The sequence below is a fragment of the Cebidichthys violaceus genome, unplaced genomic scaffold (genome assembly GCF_023349555.1).
Source record: "Cebidichthys violaceus isolate CVI_PGR_0920_01 unplaced genomic scaffold, fCebVio1.0.p SCAF_5, whole genome shotgun sequence".
Lineage (NCBI taxonomy): Eukaryota > Metazoa > Chordata > Actinopteri > Perciformes > Stichaeidae > Cebidichthys > Cebidichthys violaceus.
Genome location: NW_027176705.1, coordinates 3,929,625 through 3,951,302, shown reverse-complemented (window position 1 = coordinate 3,951,302; position 21,678 = coordinate 3,929,625). Strand labels below are relative to the sequence as shown.

The window sequence follows — 21,678 nt, the reverse complement described above, 5'->3', positions numbered from 1 at the left end:
CAAAAGAACATGCAATATTGCATAAAACCCAACATTGTAAACAAAATGGCACTGCTTTCTAATAAGTCACCATTTATAAAGGGTTTAGTAAAAGTTGATGCATAATGCATTGAACCATACTCAACTTTTGCCTTTCCAGATTGTGAAAGAAATTATCATCTGACAGCAAGGTCTTTCTAGCTCTTCAATTAAACTCTAAGGATCTTTAATGGAACACCTGAGGAGAATCTGGATTAAAATCAATTCATTACCCAATTATAAACTTTTGTAACTGCAAACGTGATGGCTTATTAGAAACCCTGAAACCCAACATATACAAGTTAGTACCCAATATTTTATAGGGCCAGAGGGATTTTTTACAAACTGGCAACCCAGAAGTTGTTGTTATTAATACATTTTAATTATTCAACAGCAATAGTCTCATCAACCATTAACAAAATTGTTAGTTAACTGTACACATGTACTTTCTATGATGATTCTATGTTGATGAGGCTGCTCTACTCTTACTGTACATATGTACACTATTACAGTGACTACAGGTGTGTTGTTCAATGGGCAGTGTGCAATTTGGCTGGTGGCAGTCTGTGCATGTACTGTAGGTATGCACTACGTTATTTTTGTATTTTTTAACAGCAGATACTGTATGTGTCCAAGACGAAGCTTGAAGCTTGAAGCTTGGGTTTGACAGATATCAGATGTCGAAAATAACCGAACCATAAACTGAAAAGCAGACGGGCCTGGAGGTGTTGATTGGGTTAAGTACGCCTACATAACTACCAGCTGCTCCTCCATGGACACACGTGCTGCAGGGCAAACGTTGTCAAGGCGACAGTGATACACTTAGCACCTTGCTCGTGTGACACATTTAAGGTGAGACTGCTGACTCGAGGTGACAGTATTTTTGAATTCACAGCTAACTAACCAAAGGTAACTATGAACTCACACTTCCGTTCGTGATGTGACGTCAATGTTAGCTTAGCGTGAGTGTGTTTGGTGTGAAAAACAGTTAGCGCTAAATGTGCTAATAAGCTAACGTGCATGTATTCTCTGCAGGATACTGACAGTGGCCTACATGTAACTGACGTCATTTCATTTATTGTAATCCTATGATTGTAATGCATCGACACATATACTAGTGCATTCGTCGTTACTATGTTTGAATGCCTCCTGCATGTTGAGCGAGTCAGTAACATAATATGTGTAATGCAAAAACTATTATGGTACACATTCTGTAGTATTTTTAGTATTTTTTATATATTTTGAATTCCTTAGTATGAATGCTGGACCTTTACTTGGGATGGGGTATTTTTATGTGGAACTAATCCTAAATATATTCTTAAATAAAAGATGATAGTACTTCTTCCACCAATGCATTTAACTGCGGTCAAATCAGCAGACACTCAGATCTCCGTGGTCAACTCAGTAAACACTTAACTTGTAGTGCCCCTATATGCTGAATTTCACGGTAAACGCATTCAAACGGCACAGATCGGGAGCGAGCGAAGGATTTTGCAAAGTTAGCGGAAAGATTAACGTGAAGCAACTTTCGGTTTCTACAGACGAACATTCGGTTTTCAAAATAAGATGTATACATATTGCATAATGGAAATAAGATTAAATGAATTATATTCACATTAAGTACAAAACATTTTACCTGCATCTCGTGAGTCAAAGGGAAAATACACCTAAATTGTGCGTGAAGTGTCTTTATTCTTTGATTTGCGGGTTGCTGGAAAGATATTAAAATGAATAATACCTGACTGACAGTCAGTTAAGATATTTTACTACGCAAAAACCCTGAACTGAATTTGTACCTTCAAGTGGCAAATTTCTGAAATTGTTAAGGTGCTATAATGTTTTTCTCAATAATTCCCCACAATGACTAATGCATATATGTTCAGGACAAAAAAGGCTTATATCACAATATTTGAGGTGCTACAGAAATATTTTTCTCATACAATGACTAATGTATATGTAATCAAGGCATTGTTGACTCCAACAATACAGAAAATCAGACATTTTTACTGTACGAATTAAGAGATATTTCAAAGTAAATGTCATACATTTGTACAGAGAAGATATCTAATAACTGAATATTTGAAGAGTTATAAAAGTATTTCCTCAATAATTCCAAACAATGAGTGATGTATGTGTTGAGGACATCTCTGACTCCACCCATGCAGAAAATTAAACAATTGTACTCTACCAATTAAGAGACATTTCATAGTAAAAGTCATACATTTGAACCGAGAAAACGTCTAATTGAATATTTGAGGTGCTATAAATATATGTTTCTCAATAATTCCAGACAATGACTGATTTATATGTGTTCAAGACATCTTTGACAACAACCATGCTGAAAATCAGACATTTTTACTGTACCAATTAGGACATATTTCAAAGTAAAAGTCGTAAATTTCTTACAACAAAATATCTAAAAACGGAATATTTGAAGTGTAATAAAAAAAGTTTCCTCAATAATTCCAGACAATGACTGACATATATGTGTTGAGGACATCGTTGACTCCACCCATACTGAAAATCAGACATTTTTACAGTACCAATTAGGAAATATTTCAAAGTAAAAGTCATACATTTGTACCAAGAAAATATCTAATAACTGAATATTTGAAGTGGTCTAAAAACTATTTTCTCAATAATTCCAGACAATGACTGATGTATATGTGTTCAAATTTCAGAAATTTGCCATGTGAAGGTACAAATTCAGTTCAGAGTTTTTGCTTCGTAAAATATCTTAATTGTCTGTCAATCAGGTATTATTAATTTTAATATCTTTCCAGCAACCCTCAAATCAAAGAATAAAGACACTTCACGCACAATTTAGGTATATTTTCCCTTTTACTTACGAGATGCAGGTAACATGTTTCATACTTAATGTGAATATAATTCATTCAATCTTATTTCCATTATGCAATATGTATACTTTGTTTCAAGTATACAACAAAGTATCCAACATTCAGACGAAGCATCTTATTTTGAAAAACAGATATTCGTCTGAAGAAAACCGGATGTTGTCTCACGTTAATCTTTCCGCTAACTTTACAAAGTCCATCGCTCGCTCCCGATCTGTGCCGTTTGAATGCGTTTACCGTACATTTCAGCATATAGGCGCACTCAAAATTAAGTGTTTGCTGAGTTGACCACGGATATCGGAGTGTCTGCTAACCTGACCGCAGTTGCATTTATGTCTGCATAGTTAGACATAACTTGACAGTTAAAACAGTATTAATGATAACCCATCTATTATAAATTCATCAGGTTACAGTAAACAAAATGTTTTGCTTACATTATTTTGTATTATTCATAGGATGTCCACGTACACAAGAGAAGGTACCCCAGACTCAGAGATGGAAGCAGCTTGCAAAACAGAGACATCCAGAAAGAAAACACCTAGTTTGGAACCATCTGGTGCAACACAGGTACAGATGGGTGAAGATATCTATGGAATCAGTTCATGACAGAGATGTTAAACGTGAAATATTTGACAAACCATCTTGCAAAACTCTTCCTAAACTGTGTATTATTTCGAATAATGTCAAATACGGTTATTCGTGGAGCCCAGTAACAAATATGTCCAAAATGCTCTACAAGGACATAAAGCCCTTGCTTTTGATTCAAGTGAAAATAAAGTTGTTGAATAAAAAGACCAGTGTTTTCTAAGGAAATGTGGGAATAATGTTTTTTTTTACTGTTTTGCCTTATCTGTCAGCTTCCAGTGAGCACCAACTGCCTGGCGTGCTCGGACGACGGCAGGTACCTCGGCGTGGGTCACTCCCAGGGCTTCTCCGTGTGGTGCGCATCTTCTCTGATCTGTGCTGCAGAGTGGCAGCAGGACGGACTGGAAATCACATCTATTCAAATGACAAGAATGGCTGAGACAGCCTATCTGCTTGGCACTGTTGATGATATGGGTGGGTAGTCCACCTCTCTCATCCCCTCCTTCATAAAACATGTCAGATTTTCACAAATTTACAAATACAGATTGACACTTGACATGTTTGATACTGAAGTCATGGATTATGACTGTACTGCACTGAGACAATAACACCTGGCTGTAAATTAGAAGAATGAACGTTTAAAACTGGAAAGCCCCCATGAGGTTTTCAGAAAGTGTTCAAAATGTGTCATCATACTGACGTCAGTTGCTTTCATTTTCCACTGCAGGTGTTGCCCGAGTCTTTGCATATCACTGTGAAGGTATTCACCCCCTTAGTGTTATTAACATCATGGTGCGTATAGAAATCGTATTGTTTTTGTTACACCACAAGTGTTGTTGATTAGTGTACCTCCAGAATGTTGAGGATAAATCAAGCTGTTTTGTTCTTTTTTTATGATTGTTTGTAAAATGATCTGTATATTCATAGGATATACTTTTCTTTTCTTTTTTTAATTCATGTAATACTTTTAGGAATGGAATACATTTAAAAATAACAGATTCAAAAAATGATTTCATCACCAGGAAAATATCAACAAAAGGAGCATTTGCTTGACATTTGAACTGTCTGAAGGGGGAGATTATGGAGCTGCGTCAATCAGCTGTAAGGAAGGAATTTACTTCCTGTTTGAGCTATTAGTATTTTATGTTTTTTAGTTAAAGACTTCACATTCAAATATTCATCCACATGTATTTTACCTCTCTAACAGGTAACGGTGCCGTTTGGCTCGAGGTTTATCACTTCCCCTCGGACGCATGGCTGAAAGAGATAGAGATGGCACTATCACAAAATCAGGTAGTGTACTGAAATGTGATTTGTCGGCTGGTTTGAACATGATTATCTATTAGGCTTCAAATTACTTATCTTACTAAAAGTGAAATTTGATTGTCATTGAAAAAATGATAAATATGCGCACAAATACAGGCGCGTGGCGCATTAAGAATACAAAAGGCTTGGACTCAATGCTGCTTCAGGAAGAGCACTAACTTTGAAACCTGTTGCAATCCAGAGTGGCTGCCAGTCTTTTTATGTTCTTCATCTTTGTGCACATATTTAGCATAATACATAATAATACATTACCCCCTCTTTTCTTCTCTGTTATTCCAGATTGGGTTTTGGGGGATTCCTAGTTTTAAATAGAATTTATTCCTGTTTAACTGCGGCGAGATACTACTATGTCATCGAATTACAATGGCAGGTTTAGGCAGTTGAAATCTTTTTTTATTCCTCAGGACCCAAACTCATCTGGAGATGTGGATGTGAAATGGTCTCCAGTTGCAGTTGTGATTAAACTCAAGCCACCCAACATTACAGCAGGTATAATTATATCTAGAGCAACAGTGTTTACAATTATAGTGTGTTATAACTGAACAGAAAAGAAATCAAGTGTGTGTGTGTGTGTGTGTGTGTGTGTGTGTGTGTGTGTGTGTGTGTGTGTGTGTGTGTGTGTGTGTGTGTGTGTGCGCGTGTTTCTAGGTGTGTGGAAGTGATGGTGTAGATGCAGATGTGAGTGTGCCTGTATGCATCTCTGTCAGTAATTATAAACTGTATATCTTGTTTTAATGACTGATGATTCCCAACAGTTATTTAAATTTTTTTGCTGTTACAAATTAATAGAATAAGCATGAGCACACATTACAGTGAATAATAATCAATATCTCATCATGTTTCTTCTCATTGGCAGGGACGGCATTGGATGGTCCACTTGAGGTGTTCAAGATGACAGATTTTTTTACACACTGTTTGGCTCTGGAAGTAGACACCAGCAGCAGTCGTCAATGGGAGGAACAGTGTTTTAACAGAGATGCAGGAAAAACAAAGGAAAGAAATGAAAGCCCAAGGTACTATAAAGTTTACACAAATGTATGATGCTTTGATAGCCCTGCTGTAGATTTAATATATTTAATAATTACATGATATTTGACTAAAGTCTTTACATATTTTTTAGCCTTTAAGTATCTATTTAATAATTTGTGTTGGGCTTAGGACCCCCTGAGTCCATCCTCACTTCTGAAACCAAAATTGCATGTAAATGTTACATGCAAGTTTGGTCAGTTACATTACTTTTTTTTCAGACGTTGCACCCAACACTTCCTTCTGCCTTGTGGTCAGTTTCCTGGTGGCAGTAAAGCAAAGTCTCAGCCAGGTTTGTATTGGAGGGGGAGGGTTCACATCTTTTCTCTGTGATTTGAGAGTTGAATTTGTGAATTTTTTATGATTGGCTGCATTTTTAGAGCCGTTTCTATTCAAACATTTGCCAAAAGTAGTTACCAGCCAATAACTCCCATGCACTAATTAATGTCACCTTTCATCTCAGCAGGATTGCCTGTTGCTGTCTGTGTGTGGTGGAGTGGCAGCCATAATCTTCTTCAGTATATGCTGCCAAAAGCACCAAAGAACAAAACAGGTATAGTGTTATCTGCTCGATGTGATGGCTGTTGTAGTTTTAGTCCACTGTATTTTTTTCTTTGTATAAGAGAAGTAATAGACGTACTTTTCTGGTTTTGACCCTTCCCTTTTTGATGCAGATGTGGAACCCATGCCAGATGTTTTGTGGCCAAATGGAAAGGAAATCCTCTGCTCTGCTGTTAGTAGATGCAGCCGTCACATAGCTCTTGGGCTCGATGGTGCTTTGGTGTGTGTGTGGGACAGGCCGTCTGGTGAGCAAATCCTACGATGACGTATCTCTAAAATCTTATCAAATCTGATCCCAGTGTCGTTTAGCTATAGCACTACCATGTATTAGAATACTCATAATTGAAAGCTTGTGTGTGTGTGTGTGTGTGTGTGTGTGTGTGTGTGTGTGTGTGTGTGTGTGTGTGTGTGTGTGTGTGTGTGTGTGTGTGTGCGTGTGCGTGTGACTCCTTCAGGGTCTCCTTTGTCGGTTGTCTTAGTGCCAGCAACAGACAGTGCCTTCTTCAGGATGCAATTTGTGGATTGCAGTCCTGAGCCGACTGATGTTTCCCAGACTTTTACCGCAGCAAAAGTCTGTCTTTTGTTGTTGTGTAAAAGTGGAGCAATTCATACAGTCACTGCAGGAAGAGGGACACGATCCTGCACAGTGCAGCTCTCTAAAAGGTTACCTGAGTTTTACATATTTTCTTATTTAATGGATGCATCTAACTTGTTACTGTCAAATGAAATTCAATCATATTATAGCAAACAAAACAGTTTAACACATTATTTCCCATATCTCTACAGGCCAAAAGACAACAGGGACCTTCCAACTGTCACTGCATCAGTGCCATTCCTTCAGAATTTGGTAAAAACACTGAAGTTTTTGATAAAAAGTTTGAAGCTCATACAAAAGTAATTTATATATAACTTACAGTATTATAATTTTCAGCTCGTTGAGTCCTGCTGTCGTATTTTTCTTGATTGAACTAGTCACTTGTGGTGCAAAGAAATGGAAAAATTTTCCTCCAGGATGTCATCAACAGAACCAGTGTTTGCTTCTTGATTCTTCCCACAACTCATCGGATTGCCACTCCCTGCAATCCTGTTTATGCTCTGAACACCAGACAGCAGACTCTGTTCATACAAGGTAAAACCAAAGCCACATTTTTGTTTTGTTGTGCATTACGCCATAGCCGGAGGAAATAATTGATGAGGGAATCACTGGTGTATTTCTGGAAGAGTATGACTTTTTAGAAAGTTCATATTGACATGGATATGTAAGCAAAAAAGCTGCACAAACAAGGTTATATGAAATGTAACTACTGTAACAAAAAGCTTTCATGTCTCAAGCAGGTGACCAGGACTCCAGCTGCAGTGCGTCGTCTAAAGCAGAAAGCCAGAGTCAGCTTTTCATCTTCCGTTTTGGAGAGCCTGACATTATCATGCGGTATATTGTTTCACTTCCAGAAACTCCACGACAACTAAACACACTGAGCTGTGTCACTCTGGAGGAATCCTGCAATCTCTACCTACAGCACAGGTGGCAATCTTTATGTCTTTATGCTACAATAATCTGAATATGTAATATCAATTTGTTTTAGATGAGTCAGATAACATGTAGATTCCCGTCCCCAGGACAAAGCACAAACAATTCATGGTTGAATGTTAAAGAAGTGTGTTGTCATGTGTTTCCTATGTTTTCATGTGAAGAGCGCTGTCTGTGGATGAAAGGAGCAAAGCTGTAATGCAGACATGGAAGCAGCTTCAGGAAACTGCAGTGATGGTACAACAGAGACACAGCAGAGCTGCAGCCAACTGAAGTACTGCAGCTAATGATATTTTTGCACAGAAGTATTATTGTACGTTTTGTTTGTGTGCATGTTCATTTTATGTCAGTTAAAAGCTTCTTCTAATTCCCACCACCTTTACTGCACTATTCTCCTTAACATACAGTGCTCATTTACACACAGATGTAAACATGTGAAATTCCTGCAATTAGTGCAGTATAGTAATAGTGAATTTCTGTTTATATTTTTAAACAAATGTATAAAGTAAGCAGAAAAAGATATATTCAAATGTATCATCATTAGACATATATATTTATGTCTTGTGATGATTCAGATATAATGTTTCTGACAAATTAGAATTTCAGGCAGACATATTTTTCCAATAAACAATAAATGTTATATGGTTTGGAGTAGCGTTGAATCCAGTAACTGATGTTTAGCTTGCTGCTATGTAAATGGTCAAATATAATTTTTCCTCAAGGGCATAATTTTCTTCCTTTTTAAGACAAATCAAACATACTTGATGCACTATAATCCTTTTTTTTTGTCTGGCTGTACAAAAAGGAATGACATGACGTTTGTTTTGTTGAATTTGGCAAACATGTTATATCTGTGGTGCTGTAAGACCGTCTCATATGTTTTTTAAAGGGATGAGTGTATTCAGGCTGATTATGACTTGTCTGCATTCTGTCATGGCACGAAGGCTTTTTGTTGCCTTTGGGGTTCTTGAATGTTTCATAGGCCACGTTTTTAATGTCAGAAGACCCACAAAAAACAGGGCTGGGTGCAGAGATGTTTGCTTAGTTTAATTAAATTAATTCAAATTGTGTAATCTGTTCAGTTCTCATGCCACTGATGGTTTTTAGTTTAATGGAAATAAAAACAAACATTTGATTCAATTCTTTGACTTCACTGAGAGGTTAGTCCAATATGTAGTGAAATGTGAAGTGGAAATAATGACTCAGTTTTAAAAGCATTTCTTTGTGACATTTCAAAGGTAGAGACCTTGCTTTTCAGGTTCATGCACACATAAGAAAAATGGAGGTTGGTGGGCAGCATTAGCAGCTGAGTGCTCTAGTATTCAACTTCTAAACATTGTCCATATTTTTGAGTACCAGGGTTACACCAAGTTAGTTGAGAATAAATCAGAAGATCTTAATCTATCAGAGACATCATATTGCTCACCTTCAACCAATCAGAAATGTTTGTCTGCTGAATATTTCCTGATTGACTTTTTGTATTAGTTTAGATTGTCTGCAGAACAATACTGGGAATTCTTTTGCCAGAATGTGCTTGTTTGTGCTTCATTTGATGGAGCACTTTTTTGGATCATTTGTATGGCGTCTCTCGCATTGTTGGCATAGAAATATGTATCTACATTATTGCATCATTTGTGCTCCATCTTCACCAGTCATATCAGATCATACCGTGGTGTCTCTCTGTGAAAAGGAGCTGGTACAACTGATACAGATTTTAATATGTGCTTGAAAGCCTCATTTGAATTTCTAAAAAGCTTTGCTGAGTGTTGATGCCAAAGAGCCAAACATCATTTAGAGCTTAATGAAAGCGCAGGTGCTGTATTCAAAGAGCCTGGCATGTGTTATTGTCAACATCAGACAGTAGAAACAATGCAGCAATGGCCTCTTAACTTATATTCAGCACCTACAACGAGGCAGAGACTTTACTCTAATCCTTGTCACTGTTGGTTCGATGTTCTTTAGTAAGTTTCTTGTGAAATTTGTGCTTCATTAACATTTTCTTTCACTATAACATTTACAAACCTGCCATCACTTCCAGCTTCAACACCATTTTACCCACATCCTACCAACATATTTAACTTACAAGGACTACCGACCGAGGTCCCTGGGGACACCAAGAATAAACTACTGTCAGAAAAAAATAATCATAGCATTACATATGGAGTGCAATTCATGCATAAAAATATGAAATCAAATTGTATTAAAAGAGCAGGATAAGGAACTATTTAAAAATGAATTATGTGGCTGACAGGTGACCAATGTAAATATTTTAAGATTGGAGAATGTGGGCTCTTTGTCTGATTTTCCTCAGAATAGTGCTCTGTTATTTACAAGCTGCAACCGACCAAAAACTTTCTTAGACACACTAGACAGAAGAGTGTTACAGTAGTCCAGCCTGCTGGAGACAAAGACATGTATTAACTTTGATCTGTCTGCTGGTGAGAGAAACGTTCAGACTATTATCAGGCAATTATCCCTAATGTGGAATTAAAATTTTGGTCAGCATCAATGATAAGACCAAGGAAATTGACTTGTTCATTGATGTTAAGCCCAAATAACTTTAGGCGGTCAGACAGTTTTTCTCTCTCAGCTTTTGCTTCTTAATTTAAACGTAAGAAGTTCGGAGTCATCCACAGACTTATGTCAGAGTAGATGTAAACATTTGGGTTAACAGTAATATATAGCTGCATTGTCTCCATATATATGTAAATTGATGTTGCGATTTCTAATTATATTGCCAAGTGATAACATGTACAGACTGAAAAGAATTGGGCCTAAGATAGAGCCCTTTGGGACACCACATGTCTGGTCCATTTAATCAAAGGAGAGGTCATCCAAGAGCTGTTTCCGTACTGTGCTGGCCCCTGAAACCATATTGGATTTTTTCAAACACAATGTTGTCGCAGTGGTTGGTTTAAAGTGGATTTAAAAGCTCACAAAAAGTATACTTCTGAGGCTGTGGGTACCCCAGTTGGTAGGATGAGGGTGAAAAATGTTCTCCCAGAGACTCAGTTAACTGTAATAATAGCCTTTTTATACATTTGTTTTATACCTGGCATAAGCAGACAAACAAAACAGCATAAATGACAGTGGCAGGGATTCACTAACTGAAAATCTGTTGAAACAGTTGAAAGCAACAAAATTGAAGTGAAACTTTGAGCTTATTTTGCTATATAAAGAGTAATAAATGCTATTTGTAAAATACATTTTGTGAAATACGCCGTGAGCTGAACACATTGAAAATATTTCACCAAGGTCATATTTAAAATATGGACCATTTTTTTCTGATCCTGGTGGCACATTGTAGTATTTATGAATGAAATTATTTGGTGTCCTCAATGTCACATATAAGAGATCTTCTATCTATTAAATAGATACAGAAATGCATGCAGAATAAGTTAATGGAAGATGGGTGATATAGGCCAATTTAAAGAACAGATAGAGTTTCTTATTTCAGTTCATAATTAGTGTGGTGCGGTAACATAGAATGTCTTCCACATAAGGCCTGGAGGACTGAAATACACCCTTGTGCACGGATGAAATACATTATCTAGATAAATACTTTATTTTGTAAGACATGGAAGAAGTGCGATATGCTGCAATTTCAGTGATTCAGATTTCCCTTTAGGGTTATGAAATGTTGCTCAATAAATAATGTTTATTCGAAAACTTCAGAAAGTTTTAATACTCTACTTCTAAAATAACATGTTGTGCAGGTTATGAGTCTCTGCACCTTGACCTACTTCTCTTAATCATTCTGTGTTCTGAACAAAAGAAGAAAAGTGCATGTTTTTTTTTCCGTTGAGCTGAGGATGATTTGAAATGTATTTGTTATCTCTGCCACACATCAATTTGTCACAATTAAAGGGTAGAAATGGACTTTCCATTTGGACACAGTGAATCATCGCTGATTAACAGCAGCAGTCCCCTGAGGGATCCTACTGTTATACATCACTAGACGTACATATGTGTTAGCATAAGACATTGGCATTCCTGCACAACAAGAATTTGTGTGATAACAATTTTAGCTATATTTGAGACGGCTTGTTGCAATTTCACCTCTGAAAATTGGGAACATTTCCCACAGCAATGGATTCACAAGAGACACTTCAAATACATTTAATTCAAGATGACCACAAGTTACAATGTACATAGCGCTAAACATTCCTTTATAACAGAAGGTTATTATGTTAGCCTTGTGTTTTATCTGCATGTTTATTTTATGAAATTTCCCCCCTTCAAGGAAATACAAAATTCTGTGTTTAATGGCTGGCTTTGCGTTTTTTACAGAAGCATGTTACAAGTAAAGTAAATCAAAATTACACATAGTACTCAATAAATATAGGACCCCATACAACAGAAAGTCAGACACAGAATACATTAGAATAAATAAAACACTCGTAAAAATTGACTCCACCCTGTCCTCTCCTCATATGATGCTCTCAGGGCTGGACTGGTTTTTATCTCTCTCTGCATCATTGTCTGCTGTTAAAAAACTGCTTCTTGGTGAAGTCGACTCTGTTTTGCTGTGGTTATCACTGCACAACATGAACCTCTCCTGGACGACAGGGCTCACCTTTATTTTCAGTGGCAACGAGTTGGCAGCACAAGTGAAAGATCCAGTTAAAACCGTGTTGTTGTCTAGGTCGGGCACTGTGGTTGCATTGCAGTAAAACCTCCGGAGCCCCTTTCGGAAGTGAATGGTGAACAGGCCGTAGATGAGTGGGTCCAGGCAGGCGTTGACGAGCCCAAAGATGAACAGGATGTGGGTCAGTGAGTGGGAGACCTTCACCTCAAGATCGTTGGGGAGGAACCAGTACCACAGGCCCAGCAGGTAGTATGGAGTCCAGCAGATAATGAAAGACGAGACGATCACAATACTCATTTTTAGAGTTCTCATCCGGGCTCTGGGGATGTTATTCTTCGAACAACGCAAATGCAATTCATTGGAGAGCACTGCGAGCAGAACAAATGACAGACACAAGCATAGTAGACATTATAAAAGGCTTGAATGCAAACAAAAAATACATAGTGGAAAAGATAGTCACTCCTCATGATTAGGAGTGGTTCATGTGGTAGAGAAAAGGTAGTGGAAGGTTTTGGTACAACTAGTTTGTTAATGTGACTTTTGTGAGCAGATGATAACAGCTGAATTTGCTCTGTGATTTATTTTAAAAGGTTGGTTCACGATTCTATCTTATAATGCCAAAAGGTTTCCATCTCACAGCTTTGAAAAATGACATTTAAATCAACAGTCATATAAGCATTGTTTTGTGCTAAATTACTGCTCTAAATAATCCACAGAATCAACAACATTTTAGTAACATCTTCTTTAGTAGATTCATTCTGTGAAAATAATTGTGCACACGGGTCTATGAATTATCAAGAATAACCAGGACTTTAAAAAGATACTGTTGATTTTTTTAATAGAATTTTTCAATGCTGCTCACATCACTACAATGGATGTGGTTCCTGTTGCTTATAAGCAACAGGAAATCACTTTAGGAAATCAATTTAACAAAACATTAAATCACCTTACAAACATAGCCCAGCTTTTATCAATGTGCTTCTATTAATAAAAGGGTCAAACAGACGACAGCAGTTATGTTGTATATGAGCTAATCGCTGAGATAAACTGAATCACTGACACCATTTGAACTCACAGTTGTCCTTTTTCAGTCGTTTGGAGATCTCGCAGAAGATCCTTGTGTAGCAGGTGATCATGATGACCAGAGGTAGCAGGAACAGACAGGAAAAGGTGAACATGTTGTAAGCTGTTTCATGCCAGTGAGTGACAAAACTTCCACGTGTGGTACATTGAGTGAAGGCCTCAGGAAGGATGATGGTCACATTGTGAAAAAGGAACATCTGAGGAAGGAAAGGAGGAAAATCAATACATTACCAATCAAAAACTTATCAATAAATGGTTATTGAGCGACAGATATCTCAAAAGGAATAAACTACTGGCCATGTTCATTCAACTTTTGGGATATCATTATTACGTTTTACTTAGTTTATGTATTTATTTTAAGCCCAACTATGACGTAAGAATTCTATCAGACTATAGAAAGTGGGCATGTTCCTCTGTGCATGTTAACACAGACATTTTCTGGACATGACATGTTTAAGGAAAACCTGTTTGTCGAATGAAAACCAGTCCTGACCTCTGGCCCTTATCGACACCTGACCTTACCTGAGGAACTGACAGCACAACGCTCATACCCCACGCCACAGTCAACATGACTCCGTTCCTCTTTCTGGCTTTACTGATAGCCAGGGGGTTGAGTATGGCTGACTGCCTATCCAGACTGATCACCACAGTGACAAAGGCGCATGAGTACATCGCCTGCAGCTTAAGAAACATCAGTAGCCTGCAGGCAAAGTCCCCAGCAAGCCACTGGACTGTGACGTTCCACACGGCGTCCACAGGCATCACAATGAAGGTGACCAGCAGATCAGCAACCGTCAGGTGGATTATCAGCACCTTGACGTGGGATTTACGCTTCCCATCGCTGCATGCCGCCCACAGCACAGCTAGGTTGCAAAAGGCCGATATGACACAGAGAATGAAGGTAATAATCACTCTGACTTGCGCTGCTGTGGTGAATGTAGGCAGCTGCAGGGCATCATCCCACACTGTCCAGTTGGAAGAGGGCAAGGAGCAGTTGGCATTCAGTTTCTGGTCCGTTGTCAGGTGATACATGATCGCCGCAGAGTCACACAGAGTGGCGTTCATTTTCTGAGGCTTTTAGAGGAAGCAGCATTCTGCTCATCCACCATGAAGATTAGTGCTGGTAACAAGAGTAAAGCAAAAAAAAAGACAATCAGCATAATTAAAGATGCATGAGTCACAGGCAATGAAGTGGGAGCCAGGCATCCAAACACATTTGTGTTACAAAAGAAACACAAACATCCCATGAATGAATAATGCATTTCTTTACATATTATCAAGAGAAAGTAATAATGTGTAGGCTATATGGGAGTGTCATTCGCTTTGCAAATCAGTGAAGTGGAAAAGCTCACAAACTGTAAGGAACATGGAAATTGTGAATACAGTACATTATGATAAAACTTCTTGCTTGTAATAGTGCTAATATGCAACTACAATTTACAAATGGCATGTTCTGCTCAGAATTCCTCACTCAGTAATCATAATAACATTTATACAGGGAAAAGTATATATATATTGGGCTTTATAAATAAAGTGTATTATTATGCTATACCAACAACATTTATTTATAATTCAATTACAATTTGAAAACTAAAAATATTGGGTTCCATATGTAATTATTATTTGTTGTGTGAGCCCATTGTTTCCCAATGAACTGCAACAGAAAAAAAATAATTTTCAGTGTCTCGTGCATTTAATAAGCGTTAGTATTGTGTTGTCCACATCTAAGCAGAGCTACATCACTGACAGAGTGACTGGTGCTGTGAATAACAAAAACTTAAGTCCATTCAATGTATGACTCACATGTTTACCATTTTCTCCTGATGTTAACGTTCATTAAAAAGTGAGCTTTAATTATACACAAATAATGACATGTGGTTGAATAGGCGACACATAACAACATGCTAATAATGTAAACGTAATAAATGTGACATGCATAGCAGCGGTCATTTTTGCACAATTATGCACATGGGGCATGCACACGCGCTCATCCAGTTTCTGTCTTTTCTTTGAAATGTCCTTATTTTGACCGAGGTGAAAACATGTATCCCGATCATGTAAAACTATTATCCTGCTCCATAGATGGTATTCTGTAAGAATTACCGACTTCATCCACACAGATAGGACTTACAGACAAACAGTCATACTTTGAATGATTTGAAATACACGCAAATAAATAAGTTCAAGAAAACAAATACAATGTTGGTGTCTGCAAAACCAGACACAGTTTCGCACAGCTGTTTGTTTTTTTCATTCCCACATTTAAGTGCACCCAGACCCAAACCCAATTAAAAACAAAACCATAATTTATCTACAGTAGCATTGTCCCCTCTCTGTGTAACGTTAACCTCAAACTACAGCAAGCTTTGCATGCAAAAAAGTAAACTTACGTTCATGTGCAGGGGGCAGGACTGCTGGTTTACCCTTTAGCGCAATTCTGGGATCTAAAATAGCCTAAAATCATAGCAGAACGGAGGCTGCTGTAAGTTGTGCGAGGCAGTGGCACCTTCAACAACTGTTCAGCTCCTCTACTACCCAGTGCGTCCAGCGCGCCTCCAGCCGCTCCACCTTTCTCCATCTATACCAATCAGAGCCGAGCAACAGAAACCCAGGGGCGGGGACTCCACACTCATTGACAGATGTGTTAGGAAAAAGAGATATGTGATGGAGGCGAATAAACGATGATTTATGATCACGATAAGGCAAAAAAAAGCAATCATGTTTTTTCCTAAGTAAATGTCAGGAAGACATAAGTCACATGAGACCATAATGGATAAGTATTAATCATTAAATCACATTTTGAAACTTGCCAGTGTTGTGTGAAATCCTGCAGTAAAAGCTACACTTTTAGGCTACATAAGACATGATTCATAGGCAGCTAAAACTCTGCTGATTGTGAAACAATATGCTCTTTAACCCCCGAGAAACATGTCCACAAACGACCAGAAGATCCAAGTCTTTCAGCGGAATTCAGCTATAAAGCCCTTTTCACTGCAGCCATTTTTAAATGTAGGGACCTGCTATTGTGCATGCCGGCTCATTGGAATGACTGTGACACACTAAATAGAACGAGACCTTAAATAATATCAATTACACCCATGTTTACCCTGCCATGACATGTCAAAACGGCTGCTGTGAAGACCCAATATGATACATACCTGAAGTCGTGAAAGTGTCTCCTGTCTTTTTGTGTCAAAATTAAGTGTGGATGATATTTTTTTTAAACGCATGGCTCACCATTTTGTTGTAGACTAGTTGACACAAAACTATCTTTCATTGAAATGTTTGTCATGCTAATTTGTGACAGCATGTTTGGTAATTTCAGACACACTTCGTAGGACCTTGCTTTCAACCCCTATGATATATTTCCAAGAATATTCTAAACTGAAAAAAATATGTCATATGATTGTGGACAAATGTGTTTCACTGGCAGCAGTTTGCCCTCTGAGAGGCATCTACTTTGTTTAGTATTATGGTTGCAATTACAATTGAATAAATGTGTCAGGGTACATCTAGCACTGGGCTCTGTTTCCATGGTAATGTTTCACGGAAAGTTAAACACAGGTCAATGTAAGAAAGGGAAGTGACAGGGATTAATTAAAGCAGGCTCTCAACTTCTTATTGCAGATTCCTCCTCATTATATTTCAGTTTGAAAACCATAGCAGTATAAAAGGGAAAGAGTGAGGGCCACCATCAGGTCATAATTACATATTCAAAGGGCCATCACATGGTGCCTATATGCTGTGTGAGACATTCAAATGTAAATTGGTCATTTCATTCGGATGAGTTATTAGCTATTTTCCCTTGTATTAATGCTGTACATCCTGCTCATTTATATTAATTTATTGAAGTATTAAGTAAACATTCTACTGCTGAGTTATTGCATTTTTCACACTCCTCAGTGTTTGTCCTGAGATTTAAAGGAGACTTATTCTGCTTGTCTCCAGGTTCATTCTTATATTTTGGGTTAGAAGTTGCTTAGTGTTCAAAAATGAATACTATCTGTCTGAAAAACTGAGTTTTAGTGCATTTCAGTGGAATTGCATTGATAGGCAACAGCTTGGGTCCATGTTTACTTCCTGTCAGCTGATGTCATTCACATACACTACAACTGGAAATAAAGTGGGACACATTTAGAGTGTTTGCATTTAAAACTGTAACCCTTAAAACCCTTATATTAAGCTTCCTGGTGAAATAAAAAAAAAAATATATATATATATAGTAGTTTATTTTTTCACCTGCTAATGTCTGTATCTCTTTTACAAATTTGCTATGTGATCAGAAAAAAATATATACTGTATATATATATATATATATATATATATATATATATATATATATATATATATGGTGACATTTTCTCAGTTGAGAGGCCACATCCTCATGTACCTGGACAGGAAATATGGACTTTGCCTGGAGATGTATGTTGAAAGGAAGCACTTAACATAATTGAAGTGCTCTGGTGGAAAGTAACTGTGGTCGCATTGTTCAAGGACTGTGCTGATGTACAGTGCATTAGGGGGATACTTTGCATTTACTGTGCCTGCCTATAGAGTTTATTTTGTTTACTGCCTATTTTTCCAACTGGCATTATATTAAACCTTTCTAACTTTTGTTATGAACAGCTAAATATGCACAGATACAATTTATAGATGCATAAAAAAACAACACTCAAGAAACTTTAACATTTCCAGATGTATAATCTACCGAGAAGGTTTTGTTAAATCAGTAAATGGTCCCCTTCCTTTGTGATGTCCTTGTATGCATGTTGCAGGATTTGTTTTGATTAACTGAGATGGATTCATTTCCCGGGTTCCAATTTAGAAAAGATAATTATGTGATGTTCAACTAACGGTCAGGAAGGAAAGGAACATGCTGACCCTAAACATGTTGTTATTTGTCACCCTAGTCCTCCGGCTTCATGCATCACAAGCTTTTGAAGGGAAGACGTGTCACACAATACAACTTAATACTCTCGATTTATACTCAGTTGTGTTTTTAAACTTCAAAAAAGAAAGGAGAGGTATTGAACTATTTGTAGATTAAAGATAGATGCAAGAAAACTAAATATGTATTTAATAAAGTGATGTTGAAAGGCCATTTGTCAATAAAACTTTGTATTTTAAGATGCTATCATATTACACTATTGTTCCTAATGGTAACGTGAACTCTACTCCTTATTTCCACATAACTATATTCCCAACATCTATTAGTGTAATTTTTGTACACAATCCAAACATAGGGGTTTACATTTGAACCTTGGAGTTTGTGTATAATGTTCTTCATGTCCAGCCAAGCGTATGCTCTGTGTCCTCCTTACAACTTTTATTTCTTTATTTCTTTGTATTCTACCAGATATTGATGCTAAGTCGTTCACAGATGAGCAGTTGTGCTCTTACAGCATTTCATCATCCTTAAGTCAGCAGCTCATTTACAGTCTATCATGATGTAATATATGATAGTAGAGAAGGATAATATGATGAGACAGGATCACACTTTTTTGATTCATGAAAATGTATCCATTATCAGTTCAAATGGGAAACATGGGCCACATTCAAGCCAATTATGTTGCTGAGTCTATTTGCGTCATGGCAATTTTATCTGCCCTCGCACTAATTCCCCACATTTTGGTAGTAATGTTGATGGATTAAGCATGGAAGGTTTGTTTGGTTTTACACCTTGTCTGCTGAAGTGTACACAAAGTTCAAGAGAGTTATCTAAATCTGTTGAAAGTTTACTGTACTGTACAGACTTTTCAGAGAGTTGTATAATCCTGTTTTAGAATATCTCTTAGAGTATGATGAAGAAACACAGCGCCAAGGTGTTTGATGAAACAAACAAAATGCTAGGGGTTTTGCTTCGGGAGCACAAATTATATTTCATGGTAATCTGAAGCTCATAAGAGGCCTCTTTTGTAGTCTGCATGTGAAGACTGATTACGTCATAATGGGTCAAGTCTAAATGTGACCAGGTGCACTTTACTTTCCTTTCATTTTCAACTGTCATCAGTATGTCAAAGTCGACTGGGCCTTGGATGGTCAGATATTTGCCACTATTTGATACTTGTATAGATTCAACTGGTTGTGATTTGGTGCTGATATTAAAAAGTATATATGTCATGCTGTCATGCCCCTGAGGCTCTACCATAATGAATCATAATCTGTGTTAACTCACAAGCTCTGTTTCTCCTTTTTGAGCCTCTTGGTTTTTGACTTACCTGTTAGAGATAAAATTAGATCCTTAACAAAAAAAATCATCTATTTGACCTTTTCCTTAGACTTTACTTTTACTGAAGATGAATGTCCTACATTTTCTAAAATGTACCAAAAATGTTTAAAGGCAGGCTTTGCTTTTTCAAATCTCACACGAGTTTCAAACATCACATACCAGACCTATACTTTTCATATAAATCCACTGCATGTTTTACCCAAGACATCAGTAATGTGAGGTTGAAGAAATAGAACCAAACATGTTGGTCTGTGATCGATTTACAGATCCAAAGCAATGTTGATTTTTGCACAGTATCCTAAATAATGCCAGTGCTACAGTATTGTATACTATTTTATATCTCAAGCATCCACCTTAACACTGACAAAACTACTGGATAGTAACAGGAAAACCGAAATATGTCATCATCTCCAAGAATAAAGACTTTGTGAGCATGATAATACATAAATGTATGCAAAATGAGGATGGGAATAGAGCGCTCTCCAATTGCATATAAACAGCTTGATTGAACTGAAGGCCAATCAACACATGCATGAAAGTGTAATGTTGGGTAGTACTTTTACTGTTACCACCAGTGACCCACACTGAAGGAAAAAGCATAATTTCAGAACACTCTGAAGTTGCACCCAGAGGGAATCAGCATATATCAATCATCAAAGATTTCAGCTGGATATGCATGTGTGTGTGTGTGTGTGTGTGTGTGTGTGTGTGTGTGTGTGTGTGTGTGTGTGTGTGTGTGTGTGTTCAGGCGAGCAAATGGGCAAGCAAGTGTGGTTCAGAAGTCTAAACAGGGTTTGGTTTGGCAATCTATGAAGTATATGAATTCCTGTTCTGAAAATGAGGAACTTTGTTTGTAAAATACAACTTTACATTAAAACAAACAATTTAGAATGCACTGTCAATTTACAACAGACATTTCCAACAATAGATTACAGCGAAATATCTACTCAAGAATCAGTATAGATACAAGTTGTAACTTAAGTGTGCAATATGAAATGCATTGAAAGCAACATGAGTGTCATCATCCAAAGCAGCAGTTAGAGTATGTCTTGACAGCTTTAGTTAGACAGCAGATTTCAAAGTGGCACATAAAACCCCAGAGCCGTAGTTGCAACAGCCTTGTAATCAGGCCAGGGTCATACAAGGCAAGGCAGCTGCTGTGTTTATCTCAAGTCTTGGTGCTATGGAGCTTCAGGGGTGAAGTCTCCATGTACGCTTGAAAATCCATCACCATATGGTAGCTTTAGCTTCTCGGCCATGCAGTGACACATTAATCAGTGACAGATGAAATATTGCTCTGTAATTCATATAAAGATGAGGGGGAAATGAAAAAGATGCAGATAATATTTAAATCAAGACGAAATGTAAATGATTGCTGCTTATTGTGTAAAATCCACATACATTTGTATGTGCTGTATACATAATGTGGTAATATTTCCACTACTTCCTAATGAACCCCATCATAACATATAGATAAATGGTCTCTTCTAATGGACAAAGTATCTGCACTTGAGCTAATCTGTCATTGAGAACTAGTAATGTTTTTTTTGTTTTTCGTGAAAGAAAAAATTTGAAATGTTCAATATCTGATTAGATCTTGGACGAGCGAGCAGACTGGCCATTAGCTAATTAGTGCTGAGGAATACAATAGAGGAAAAAGGATCACCAATAATAACTTGGCTGCAGCTTCACCCACGTTAACCTTAATGGGTGATTTGCATGAATGATACATTGATAAGGTTAGTGTACAGTGTGAATTTCATAAAGATAATATATACACTATACACTACCATCCTATAGTAGGTCAAGAAGTGATGCATAATAACATCATACACCCTACTATCAAAACCTGTATGGTACAAAAAAATACTAGAAAATG

At 37.3% G+C, this 21,678-nt stretch overlaps 2 protein-coding genes across 4 annotated transcripts; one reads left to right on the top strand and one right to left on the bottom strand.

Annotated features, from left to right (window-relative positions):
- Nucleotides 1-785: 785 nt before the first annotated feature.
- Nucleotides 786-8,959, top strand: wdr93 (WD repeat domain 93). Of its 3 annotated transcripts, none has more exons than XM_068730754.1 (16): nucleotides 786-870; nucleotides 3,329-3,440; nucleotides 3,731-3,932; nucleotides 4,186-4,250; nucleotides 4,481-4,559; nucleotides 4,666-4,751; nucleotides 5,189-5,273; nucleotides 5,641-5,797; nucleotides 6,032-6,102; nucleotides 6,277-6,363; nucleotides 6,485-6,616; nucleotides 6,827-7,034; nucleotides 7,158-7,218; nucleotides 7,344-7,500; nucleotides 7,704-7,893; nucleotides 8,064-8,959. In XM_068730754.1, exons 2-16 carry the CDS (start codon nucleotides 3,330-3,332, stop codon nucleotides 8,170-8,172), a joined length of 1,800 nt encoding a protein of 599 aa, XP_068586855.1. In that variant the 5' UTR covers nucleotides 786-870; nucleotide 3,329; the 3' UTR covers nucleotides 8,173-8,959. The 3 variants fall into 3 exon arrangements, with proteins under 3 accessions (XP_068586855.1, XP_068586856.1, XP_068586854.1); XM_068730755.1 differs by having other exon boundaries at nucleotides 6,274-6,363; nucleotides 7,707-7,893; XM_068730753.1 differs by having other exon boundaries at nucleotides 6,274-6,363.
- A 3,135-nt stretch (nucleotides 8,960-12,094) lies between these two features.
- Nucleotides 12,095-16,042, bottom strand: LOC137887433 (gonadotropin-releasing hormone II receptor-like). Its single transcript, XM_068730413.1, has 4 exons — nucleotides 15,961-16,042; nucleotides 14,093-14,690; nucleotides 13,563-13,767; nucleotides 12,095-12,855 (listed from the first exon to the last, which is right to left on the bottom strand). The coding sequence occupies exons 2-4, from the start codon at nucleotides 14,633-14,635 to the stop codon at nucleotides 12,329-12,331; spliced, it is 1,275 nt and encodes a 424-aa protein (XP_068586514.1). The 5' UTR covers nucleotides 14,636-14,690; nucleotides 15,961-16,042; the 3' UTR covers nucleotides 12,095-12,328.
- Nucleotides 16,043-21,678: the final 5,636 nt, after the last annotated feature.